This window comes from Melozone crissalis, unplaced genomic scaffold, assembly GCF_028551555.1.
Source record: "Melozone crissalis strain CALT ecotype California unplaced genomic scaffold, PUWL_Pcris_2 ptg000005l_1, whole genome shotgun sequence".
In the NCBI taxonomy this organism is placed as follows: domain Eukaryota; kingdom Metazoa; phylum Chordata; class Aves; order Passeriformes; family Passerellidae; genus Melozone; species Melozone crissalis.
Window position 1 is genome coordinate 28,109,699 of NW_026535783.1, and position 12,098 is coordinate 28,121,796.

Sequence of the window (12,098 nt, forward strand, 5' to 3'; positions counted from 1 at the left end):
ACCCCCCGGCCTCGCCCCCCCGCCCCCCCCAGCCTGGATAGCGAGAGCACAGATTCTTCTCCGGCCACAGCTAATCCGAGGCGAAGCAAGAGGGAGGAGAAAGTCTTCTCCCTCCCTGTCTTCTTCCTTGCCTCTCTAACTCGTTCCAGGACCTAGGGAATGAGAGGGGATCTCCGGGAAGGACTCAGAACAGAGGATGCAGAACGCTCTCCCACACCCTCCCCCTTTTGCAGGAAGCCGTGGTTGCAGAGATTTCCCCTGGCACACACACTGACTCCCGAGGAGAGGCAAGGAACCCATTGCAAAATGCAACAGCGGGCTAGCAGCCACTCCTCCTTCCCCCACGGCAAAGCCCAAGGACACCTGGATGCAGGAGACAGCCGGGGATGGGGTGGGGGACACGCAGGCGGACACACGCACCCCTCCGCGGGCATCGGAGAGCGCTGCCGGCCTGCTCGGCGGCGAGCACCGAGGGGCGAGGGCGGCGCAGGGAAGGGGCGGGGGAGCCGGAGGCAGGGGGAGGGAGAGAGTCCAGCTCCCGCAACGAGGGGAGGAGGAAGGAGGGACCGTGTCGGTGGGATGGTCCGGAAATGCTGTGATAAAAAGAGGGGCGCGGGGGAAAAGTAGGGAGAAGCTCTGGGTTCGTTCCTTCTCCCCCGCTCCGCGTCCGCAACTTCCCCGGCAACCCTCGGGCACACGGGCGCCGGCCGGAGCCCGCGGGAGACGAGAGGAGCCGCAGCAGCCGGCACCTGCCGCAGCCACCTGCCCCGGCCCGGCCCGGCTCCGCACAGCGCCGGCCGCCCAGCGAGGTATCGGCGCCGGGGCGGGCGGGCCGGCCGTGCCGAGCCGGGAAGGGCAGAGAGGAGAGGCGGGGTGCGGGCACACAGAGACGGGCGCAGCTCTTGTCCCTCCAGGTGCTGGCACGGCCGTGACCCGGTGCCGAAGTCGGGCGGGGGGTGGGATGCAGCAGCCGGAGCTGTGCCGCACCTGGGGCCGGCCGGTCTCAACCTTGAGCCGTCCCGGCTCACCCTGAGGAGGTGCAGCCCTCCCTGGCATTGCGCTGGGGGCTTTCCGAGGGGTTCCGGCGGAGGACCTTCCATCCCGCCACCCGGACTGCATCCGCATCCTGATCGCCCAGCATCTCCCGCTTGTTCTCCGGGCACTTGCAGGGCGCTTCACCTTCAAATGCCCCCTCGGCGGTCCCGGGCGGACCTGCCACCTCGGAGCAAACCCTCTGAAAACCGAGAGGGCGAGAAGCAGGCGGGGAAACGAGAAAGTTCAAAGGTTTAACTCCTTCATGCCCGTCCGCAGATAACAAGCCATGAAAGGGGACCGCATTGTCCTCCGCACTTGCTGCCGGGTACTTGCCCGGTCTGGGAGAGCCGCCGTGTATCCCCGACTCCTCCCAGCCGCTGCCCGCTCGCCAACATGCGGCTCTGCCCCTCGGGTGCCCTGTCGTGCAGAGCAGGGTCTGAAAGGATGGAGGGCTGGAAACTTGTCTGCACTCAAAGGGAGGAAGGCTGTGGGGAGAGAGCTGAGGAAGATCAGGCATTAGCTTTTTCTTAGAGATACTATTCCTGTTTTGATTGTGCCTCTTTGCAGGCTGCCTTCCAAGGATTCCCTGTCTCTGTGCATGTGAGGTGTGAAGGTGGGCAGGACCCCAAGCAACAAATCATGGATTTTGTTATGAAACAAGCTCTAGGAGGTAAGTGTGATTGGCAAACAAGGGGCCACCTACCCCTCCCCTTTGCACCCTGAAAGAGAGGGGATGGTCTACTGTGGTAGGTCTGCACCTGGAGTAGCTTATTGAGGACTTGGAACAGTATACCTGTCACTGATTCGTGATCCCGGAGTGGAGTGTTTGGAGAGTCTGAGCAGGAGAGGGCAGCAACAAGCAGAGACGAAAGCCCCAAGTCAGAGAGAGACCTCCCACAAAGGGTGTGCTGGCCCTAATTGGCATGACCCAGGGCCAGCACCTGGATGCATATCCTGCTGTGCAGTGTGCAAGTCTTGATTTGCTTCATGCCATGTCACAGAGGCAGGTATTACAAAGGACGAAGACTGGTTTAGGCAGAGTAAGCCCAAAGAGTGACATTTTGTCTACGTATGTAAGCCTTCTTTCATCTTTGCCCCAAAGACTGGCCAAATCCTGAGCAAAAAATGCCCAGTGCAGAAATTTCTGTCTCTGATATTTTGAGAGTTAATTTTAGTAAGAGCATTACCACAATAAGGATGGAAATGATAATAAAGTATTCCTAAACACTTTACCTGGATTTAAGGCCAATCTTCTATCGGTTTCTGTATATTAGCTTATGTGTGTGACGAATTGTTTTAACCTAATGGTGTGAAATAGAAAAATTAGGGATGTGTGTAGGAGAAATTGAAAACACAGAACAAATATTTGGGAATGACGTTCCTTTATTCTGCCACAGTTACTTTCTAGGCTGCTTGATCTGGACATTTGGTCTAAGCAATGGTCTAAGCATCACTGAGATGATGTTGGATGCTGCTGGGAACTGAAATATTGGCCTCAGAGGAAGTTGATAATTCTCTCTTGTATTCTATCTCATGTGTGCATTTTTCATTCTTTTTTTCTTTGAAGAAACTGTAGAATCATGAGGCTGTGTAAATGTTTAATGTGTGGTGATATTGATGTCATATACAACTTCAACGTTTACTGCAGGACTCTATCCCATGACACGGAAATAATGTTTTAATCTCTGAAAGTGGTGGTGTTTTTCACCAGACGAGCAAGATTTTCACAGTTAAGAACAGAGGAAACAACCAAAGTTTTAGTTGGGGTATTTTGAATAGGGAGATCGAACTGGAGAAGAAAGGGACTGATTTGTTTGCACAAAATAGGTATGAAGACATCTATGTGAGAAGGTAGCGGTTTGTGTGGTATCAGCGCTGTTTCATTTCACTCTTCAGTGCCTGTTTTGAAGGGAAGTGGTGTTAAGATGTGAAGGCTTTGCACTGTTTGCTGTAGTGCAAGGTTGCACAGAATTGAACTAATGTACTTGCAAACTGGAGGTACAGCCACTACAGCTGGAGATCCATGAATCCAGTAAGGGGAAATAACTGCTTACAGACTGCAGTTAAAGGTGGGGGCAGGCGGGCTGCAGCAAAGGAATAACATCTATGATGGCTGCTTTCTTCTGCAGCTTGGTGACTTAACATGAGTTGGAAGCACTGTCTGCCTGTGCTTAACAGCATTCACCCTGGGCAGACCTTCATTCTAACAAGATGTTGCATGCCAAGGTCAGGATTTGTATGATAATAGGACTTTCTGAGAAGGTAAATTCAAAAAGCATCTTTTAGTGAATTCTGAGCTCCTGATGTCTGTTAAGATGCTGTCCAGGGCACCAGCTCTTTGCCAGATGACTTAATGTGTCTGGAACTCACCCACTTACTCAATAAAGGAGAAGTCCCTGCAGAGTGGTAAAATCCAGGAAATGCTAATTCATTAAGCAGAGTCCTATTTTTAAATTACAAATAGTTTCAATAAGATAAAACAAGATCTCCCAGTGCAAATATAATACTGAAAATAAAGGTGGTTTTGGACACTGGTTTCTCCCTGGAGTTAAAGTCCAAGCTGATGCAAATCGTCCAAGTTGGCCAGACTGGCACAGCAAACTAAGGACTAAAGGTTATAGTTTGATTCCTTAGTTTTGAGGCCAGAACCCTTTCTGTTTGCCAGTTCTGATATCCAAAGGGAGATTTACTTAAGGGTTGGACTCAATGATCCTTCTGGGTCCCTTCCAGCTCAGAATAATCCATGAATTGTGTCCACAAGGATGGTCAAACTGAGCAGAGCACCAAACCTCTAGCTGATAGGCTTGCTTTGGGTAGGATGTGGTCTGATCTGCTAGTGACCATTTTTATTATCCTCACTTTCTGGGAGGTCTTTGGGTGGATTTCATAGCTCTTTGATTTTAGTTTAATATGGCTTTTCCCAGAACACCTCTGAATTCATTCTTCTGTTTGATAGGATTTTTTGAATGGTGTGAAAGCTCTTATACCATTCTCATAATCTCTTATGGCATTCTGGGAGGAAAGAAAAAAATACTGCAATTTTTGTCATTAGGTCCCCTTTACGCAGAATCAGACCTGCTATAGATTCTGCTTGCTGAACACCTACAGCTAAGGCAGCTTAACCCTTCACCATCTGAGGGCCAGTTGGATGTCCTTGACAGAGCATAATGGTTATGTAATTTTCATAAGTCATTTTTTCTTCCCAGCGTACAGCCCTAAAATGAAGCTTAGGCCAGACCTTTTGATAGCTAAGAGCCTGGAAATCTATTTGCAGGTGGTTGCTTTTGACCTTTCTCTAGTGTACAAGATTATGCAGGTCTCTGAAGCATTGGAGGAGTTTGGAACCAGGTTTTGTCTTTGGGAGTGATCAAATAAGGTACTGATAGAAAAACATCATTCTCCTACCTCCTCACTCACCTTATTGAGGAAGACGAGGTCGCACTCTGCTAATTAGCAGTAGCACTAACCTTAGCAGAATGCTTATGTGGGAGTTTTGCCATTGCCTTTGAAGCAAACGTTAAAGATATTAGTCTTGTCTCTAATGGCATAGAATGATCAGATTTGCTTTTCCTTGGAGTTTTGCCCATAGGGGAGGGAGGCAGTGAGTTGTTTTGAAGGGTAGGTGAGCTAAGTTCGCAGCCAAGGAAAGGCAGTTATGTGGTGACAAGTTGCTTTGTTTGAAGGTTTGATGAGGGTATTTAGGTTTTGTGAAATCAGTTTGACAGTTACTGTATTGCTGAGGTAGAATGTGTCGTTTCCCGGTCTTGTTGTTAAAAGAGGGTGTGCAGCAGTCTGCTGTGTCTGTGCAGTGGAAGGTCATCCTCTGCTGTGCCAGCACTGGGATTTTGCTGCTGTGTTGGCAGCAGAGTTTCTGCCTGAAGGTTGACCAGCTTGAAATGTGTCTTTTTAAATCCATGGCCTCTTCATGGCAAAATCCTTGACCCTTTCATTAGCAAGAGAGTGAGCATTAGCAGTGGGGACTGTGGTCAAGGAAAAACAGTACAAAATAGTAGGTTATTCGGCTGGTTTCCTTCTGTAGCTTTTTTTTTTTTTTTTCCTTTTTGTGCTTCTCAGACCTTTCAACATCCTATATGGAAATCACACTATTTATTTATTGTCTGACAGTGACAGAAGCCATGGAGAAGTAATGTTCCTTATTAGCTGTGTAAAACGAGAAGAAAGTAGCAAGAGGTTAAAGGCCTGAAATTGCTGCTTCTTCTCCCACATAAGTAACAGCAAGGGAATATTTTGTACCTCTGACCCTGCTACATCACAGACGTTGACAGAGGTGTGGAGCCAGGGTGATTTGTCACTTTGCTGTTCCTGTGACAGTTCTTTAAATGAAGACAATCAGAATCATTTCATGACTATATTTTACATTAGAAGTGCTCTTTGCCAAGCCAGGTCACACCTGGGCTAGTGTTATAATGACCAATGTGTATGATTTCCCAGGAGAGAGCAGGAACTGGAGGATCTGGAATGGGTCCTGAAGGAGTTGAGCTATAATACTTTTCACTGTGTATTGCTTATTTCTTGCTAAGTTTGCGTGAAAGCAAATTGTGCACAAACACCTGACTCCCATGTTGTACTACCCTGTATCACTTCCTCTGTCACTGCTGGCTTGGACAAATAGGGAAACTGGTTTGAAATAAAAGACAATGAACTTGATGAAGATATTCTGGGTGTCGTTCTGTTACTGGGTGATTTGAGGGCCAGGGTCTGAGATATTTTCTTATGAAAATGAAAAGAGGAAACCTATGGAAAGTGAGGAGAATTTGCTGGAATGTTGGATCATGATGTGTTTGAAGAGAGAGAGATTTCCTACTGAAGAAAGCAACATTCTGCAGACCAGAATATTGTGAAATTGTGGTATACAGAACACAAAGTAGCTTTACATATGATGTTGCACAGAGTCCTTTTAATGTGCTACTTTTATTGCCATGAATGGGAGAAATGGCAAGAACTGGATGGTAAAAGGTTGGAATGTCTGCCTTAAATATTGAATTTTTTTAATGTCTGCCTGTGGATATATTATGCAAATCCTTTTACATGTAACTGTGCATATGAATAGTACTGTCTAAATTTCTTCTTCATGCTTCCAGCATCCCTTGAATTCATAGTGGAGTGCAACCGCAATAGGAGGAAGGGTGGTACATCTGAGTTTCTGGATATTCACTATGATAGATAACACAGGCATGAGTTGCTGATTTATTGGCAGCAGTTTAGAGTGGGGATTTCTGCTTCCCATCTGCTTCTTCTGTCAAGAATCAGTGGACACTTTTTTTGGTTCAGAAGGATTCTTAAAATACTGTAGGGCACAAGACAAATGCAACCAGATTGCCATCTGTAACATGCCAGCAGCGGGGTGCTGCCTACTTCAGGTGCCTTACCAGAACTTTGTTTCAGCTGGGTGTATCACAAAACACAGACCAGAGGGAGTCCCCTTGTTCTTGAAGACAGACAGAGATCCAAGCCCTCATGAAGATAATGGGATTTAAGTCACTGTGTGACTTAAGCTCTGAAAGAGCAGCTCCTGTGCTAAGCTTACATTAGGGAAGATGTGAGGGTGTGTGAATGCCAGATAAGCCTGAATGAAAACCACACTAGTGTTCAACATCTTAGCAGTGACCTTTTGTATATTCTACTGCTGCATTTGCCTGACTTTAGTAGCTTGTGAAGTGAGGATTAAGTCCTTAATTTTTCCTGCAGAAGTTAGCAAGATTGAGTGCAGTCAAAGGCAATACACTTCAGGGTGGAACACATTGTGAAATAAACAGAGGGGTTTCTGTGTTCTCCTTCTCCAACTCACTCTCTTGTTTCTCACATTTCCACTTCTCTGCTGGGCCCCTGTGCTGCACTGGGACCTCATGCATCAACTAGGCTGTGCTCCGCTGCTTATGTTAAAGTGTGAAGTTCCAGAGCAGGACAGAAACTGTAATACAAAACTGCAAGTCCTAACGCTAACAAATAGTGCTGGTATTGACTTCTGAGGTCTCTTTCTTCTGTAATCCTTGAAACATTTAACGCATGAGATCTTTCATTTTGCAGTCAGATGCATCCAAATTACAAAGACTGGAGAATCTGACCAGAGACATGAGATCTCAAGACCACTGTAGCCTGTGGTAGGTGTTGGGAGGCCACTTACTTTCATTCTCAGATAACTTCCACCTGTGCTGTGTATAATTCTGGGCCCCACAAATTAAAAATGGTTTTAAAAGCATTGAATACATCCAGAGGAGGGCAAAAACGCTGGTGAAAGGGCTGCAATGAATGTCTTCTGAGCAGTGGCTAAGGACCTGGGTTTTCTCTTTTGGAGAAAAGGAGGCAGAGGGGTCACCTCATTGCTCTCTACAGCTTTTTGAAGAGAGGAAGTGGGGAGGGAGGTGCTGATCCCTTCTTCTTGGGATCCAGTGATAGGAGGCAGGAACCTGGGGTAGGCGGCATACATTTTTCACAAGGAATAGTATTTAAAGTGTTTTTTTCCCTAATGTAAACTGGTGGCAAAGAGATTTTCTTTCTTTGAGAAATTTGATTAAGTTGCAATATGTCTTCCAAGGAAGCAAATGGTTGCTGTTGAGATGATACCAGAGAAACAACTACAGTGATGGTCAGCTGATTTATTGTATCCATGATCCAAACCAGGAGATGAAAAACTGACCTGGTGCATTTTCCCTGTTCTTTTCTAGAGAAAGCTTCCTTTTATATTTGCTTGCCTCTCTTTGGCCTGTTGCTGTTGGAATCACACAAAGCTTTCCCTTGTGTCTGCTGGGATTTTTCTTATGTTTGTCTTACTTGCAAGCAGGCGCTGTGAGCAGTGGGCTTATTGAAGTATCCTTGGAGGAAATGTGCAACCTTCAGCTGGTTGTAGAGGTGGGCCACAAAGAGCTTAACTAAGATTTTGCTGCAGGCTATCTGCTTGTCAAAAGCCCGCTTGGAGTGGAGTGACGTGGATAACCAGGAAATTTTCTCTCCTGGAGAGGGAGAAATAACAAAATTTCACATATGTTAAGTAGTCTGTCTAGAATTTATACATGGCAGAAAAAAGGATTCTTCTCCTTTGTTTTTCTGTCCACTTGAAGGAAGGTCTGCATGCTTTCGATTTTAATATTTGTTGCTGTATACCTGCATCTTTCTGACTTCTCTTTCTTTACCTTCCATAATAGAAGCAAAGTGGTGGTTTCTTGCCAGCTGCAGGGTTTTGGCACAAATAGGATTTGTCAGTGCTGAAATTTTAGCCTGCATTGCATAGGAAATACTGTCTGCAGCAGAGGATTTGGATTTGGGCAGGAGCCTAATGGATGATGTGTTACAGTTACTGAGATCTTCCTGGTGAAGCGGGATGCTCCAAATATAAGCTACTGGCTTGCATTTGTGTTGGTTCTTAAGGAGAGGGAAGTTCAGGATGTAGTTCAGCTGTTAGCTGTGGTGACCTACTCACTTGCTCATGTGCTGACAAAAGCACAGACATAAGAGAATACTGATGTCTATGAAGGCTGATGTACATGGAAGGGGTTTCTTCTATGGCTAGAAGAGTAAGGTTTGAATTCATGAAGCTGTGAAATGAAATCTATGAAGGCTGCCTGGGTGTAGAAGTCTTGCTGAGTGAAGTCGAGACTGTATGGTCTGTATTTGTCAGCACTGCAGTAAGTACAGGGCTCCAAAATCTCTGAGTAACCTCTGCAGACACTCCACTAAGGGAAGACAGGCATCCTGCCATTACAGGAATGAGAATGTCTCTTTCATGCTGGGGCACCCCCCAAAGGCAACAGCAAAAAAATCCACCCTGAAAACAAGATGGTATCACAGGAAATTTCATGTGGCAATTGAATGGAGATGAGAAGTCCTCCAGCAGTGTTTGAAATCTGCCAAATTGTTGAGGAAGCCTGGAAGAGGAGTGGCAATAAACAGGGGAGGCCGGCAGAAAGAAAGGGACAGGTCTGTAGTGTTTTGCCACTGGCGTGTCTCGTGTCAGAGGGCTACATGCAAAAGGCATGTTCTAATGTTTCATGGCCAAGGTCCCTTCTCTGAACTTTATGTGATAGTGTTCAGACAACAGAGAGAATAGACATTGATGCTGAGAGTCAGACACAAATACAGGCTCTAGTGTTACCTGGGGTGAGAATTCATAGTTTTTCAGGCCATTGGAGAGAGGCTAACGGTTCATGAAGTGGTAACTGGCTAGCCCATCAAAGCTGCCGAGTTTCTATGCCCACTTCCAACAGCTGTAAAGACCCTCAGCAGCATCCTGAAGGCTCTTCCAAATTCTGTGTCTCTGCTTCTCTTTCAGTGGTGGGGCAGAAAGTACTCTGCCTTAGCATTGGATGGTCTTCTTTGAAGTGAGGCTGCACCTCTGCGCTGCCTTTGTATATTCATTCCATGTGCTGAAATCAATTGCTTGAACAAGGAAACACAGCCCCTTAAACATTTGCTAACTTACTGCTTTGAGCACTTTTTCTGCCTGCCATCATACTTTCTCACGTACAGTCTGATTGTGAGAGCTTGGAATAGTCAGTTATGTTTCTCTCAGGTTAGTTTTTGGGTCTGGAGTACGTGTCTCAGGATGTAGAACATTGCTGAGAAGGCTGAAAATTTCAACTGATCGCCGAACAGATGCTCATGTGGTTTGCGAAAGGGTAACAGTTACAATTACAGACATGGCCAAGGCTACTAGTGGTCTGTCACTGGTACAAATCACAGTGCATATCAGAAACAAAATACTTCAAACAAATTGTGTCTCTCTGCTGCAGACAAATTGACAACCACCCTGTGCAATTTGAGGATTGTTTTTTTGTTCCACTCTCTCTGTATTTTTAAATGAGCTGTTTTTGAGTTGGGTGGATGCTGTCACTGCGGAAGTGCATTAATACAAACAACAAATTTAATCTGCTGACTTAGTGCATCTTTTTTCAATTTGAATTTGTCATTACCTACAAGAATGAATCTGCTTAGTAGCTGCTTACATTTTTGCATCATTATTTGAGTCTCATGGCTTATTTGCAATGATACTGACCTTGAAGGAATGTCAAACGTACAACAATGTAAGCATAAATTTAGGATTCAAATGTCTGTGAATTACCTTCTGTGGAAAATAAGGGAAGAAACAAACAAAAAATAAATACAAGTGGGGAATGATGGAGCTGTTTTGATAACTTCAGTCTCCTGAGAGAATTAGAGCAATGAAGGGGAAGGCAGACAACAATTAAAGGAAAAAGGATGGGAAAGAAATGTGTGTCAATGCCTGTGATGACAAATAGTTGAACTGCCATGTATCTGTGTCCCTGGATCTGTCATTTTTTTGTTTTGTTTTTGCTGGTGAGCTCAGGCAAATTTGACCAGCAGAAAAGACATTTGAACCTTCTGTAGAAGATAACTGAGTGTGAGATGGTTGTCTCAATTACTGGCGTTGTCTATGGGAGAACCCTGGGTGTGCTTGGGAAGGTCACTTGATCTCTGTGTTAAATGGTGTCTTTCCCAGTCTCCTTGCATAGAAAGCATTACAGGACACCATTATCCCAGGAAAACAACAGACTCAACTGGACACATGCTCAGCTCTGAGAACTGCCCTTGCCTTCATGGGAAGTGAACACTCTTCTTCTGTCCTTCTATCACTCCTTCTGCTTCTTAGTGCTAGACAGAGCTGAACTTCTGGACTTAATGGACTTGAAAATTTGTCCTTGACTTGATATTGGCAATGAAACTTTCTTGCTGTTTCTACTTCACTGCCATGGTGCTACTGAGGATAGTGTGAAACTTTCTGCACACTGCGTGAAGGGGCTGGAATTGGATGGGATTGCCTGGCCTCTGTTCCAGTGCCAGTCCTAGGTGTGTCTGTCTCTTTAATTCTTTCAAAATGCATATATTAATCAAAATCTTAATTTGCAAGGGGACTTTGGAAAGGTTTTACTAAGCCTGTGTTGATTTTTGTTTTTAATAAAAAGCTTTTAAACACCTAAGTTTGTTTTTTTTTCTCAGCAATCAAGTAAAGAAGACATCTTGCAAGCATGAAAGACTACCTGAGACTAAGACATCATGTCCAAACCAATGTATTTTTTAATTCTCTGGCAGTTATTTACTTTATGTTGAAGTTAAGTTTATGCATGCTACTCTTCCTTGAGTCTGAGTGAAGTGTTTTGTTCTTTGTGAATTAGATTTCTCTTTGTAGTTTCCTTCAGATTTTTAAAATCCAAATTAAAAAAAAAAATCCTGAACAGAATACAAGTAAGTAAAAATTTTGATTTGTGTTTTTGTTTGTTTGTTTGAATTCAGTGTATTTAAAAACTTTTCTTGACAAGTGCATCTTTCACTTCTCTATTTTCCTTTAAATATCAGACGTTTCTGTTCCATGTCACCCCGGCTGCAAAAAGACAAGATGAAAAGGTGCATGAAAGGAAATTTATAATTACATGGAGATAGATTAAAATGCTGAGGAAAAAGGTTAAGCAGGGACACCGCTACTCTCTCTAAATACATGAGAGGGGTGAACACTGCAGTGAAGGAAGAACTACTTAATGTGAGGGACAATATTGGTAAAAGGATAATGTGAATAAATTGGCCATGAGCATCCTTGAGTCAGTAATTAGTGTCGCTTGACTTGTGGGAGAGAAGAGAGGTGCTCTCTCTGGGAAATCCTCCTGCTGCAGCAAGCGGGAAGAAATGGAAGCTGAGTCTTGGGTGCATTTGCAATAATTGTACCTGTTCAGAGAGGTAGGGCCAGTGAGGCGGGAAATAGTTATTGATCCTGAGTCCCTCAATAGGGAGTTCATGTCTTTGAGTCTTGACTTGTATGATTGTCCATAATAACAGAATTTTCCTAAAAAGTGGTTTAGTTTTTACACTAAATTTTGGTTTTTTCCAGTCTGTGATGACATCTAATGGTGTTAGAATGCAAACCCAGCTTAGTGGGAACCAGCACTGTGTTCCTCTAGGTGAATTAGTTACAGAGCTGTGGTAAATTTTCCCTTTTCTGAAAACGTTTTAGCCCCTTTGTGTTTGTATAACAGAAGAGGTTTGCCAGCTATATTATGTCCATGCTCATGGATGATTTGAAATCAGCTTTTGGATTC

General features: G+C 44.9%; 1 protein-coding gene across 1 annotated transcript in view; it reads left to right on the forward strand.

Annotated features, from left to right (window-relative positions):
* Positions 1–617: 617 nt before the first annotated feature.
* CPLX1 (complexin 1) overlaps positions 618–12,098 on the forward strand; it is a 107,583-nt gene continuing 96,102 nt past the window's right edge. Inside the window, exons 1-2 of the mRNA XM_054286008.1 lie at positions 618–809; positions 1,603–1,705. Coding sequence (XP_054141983.1) covers positions 1,675–1,705 — 31 coding nt within the window. The 5' untranslated portion in view covers positions 618–809; positions 1,603–1,674. The remainder of the gene's footprint in view (positions 810–1,602; positions 1,706–12,098) is intronic.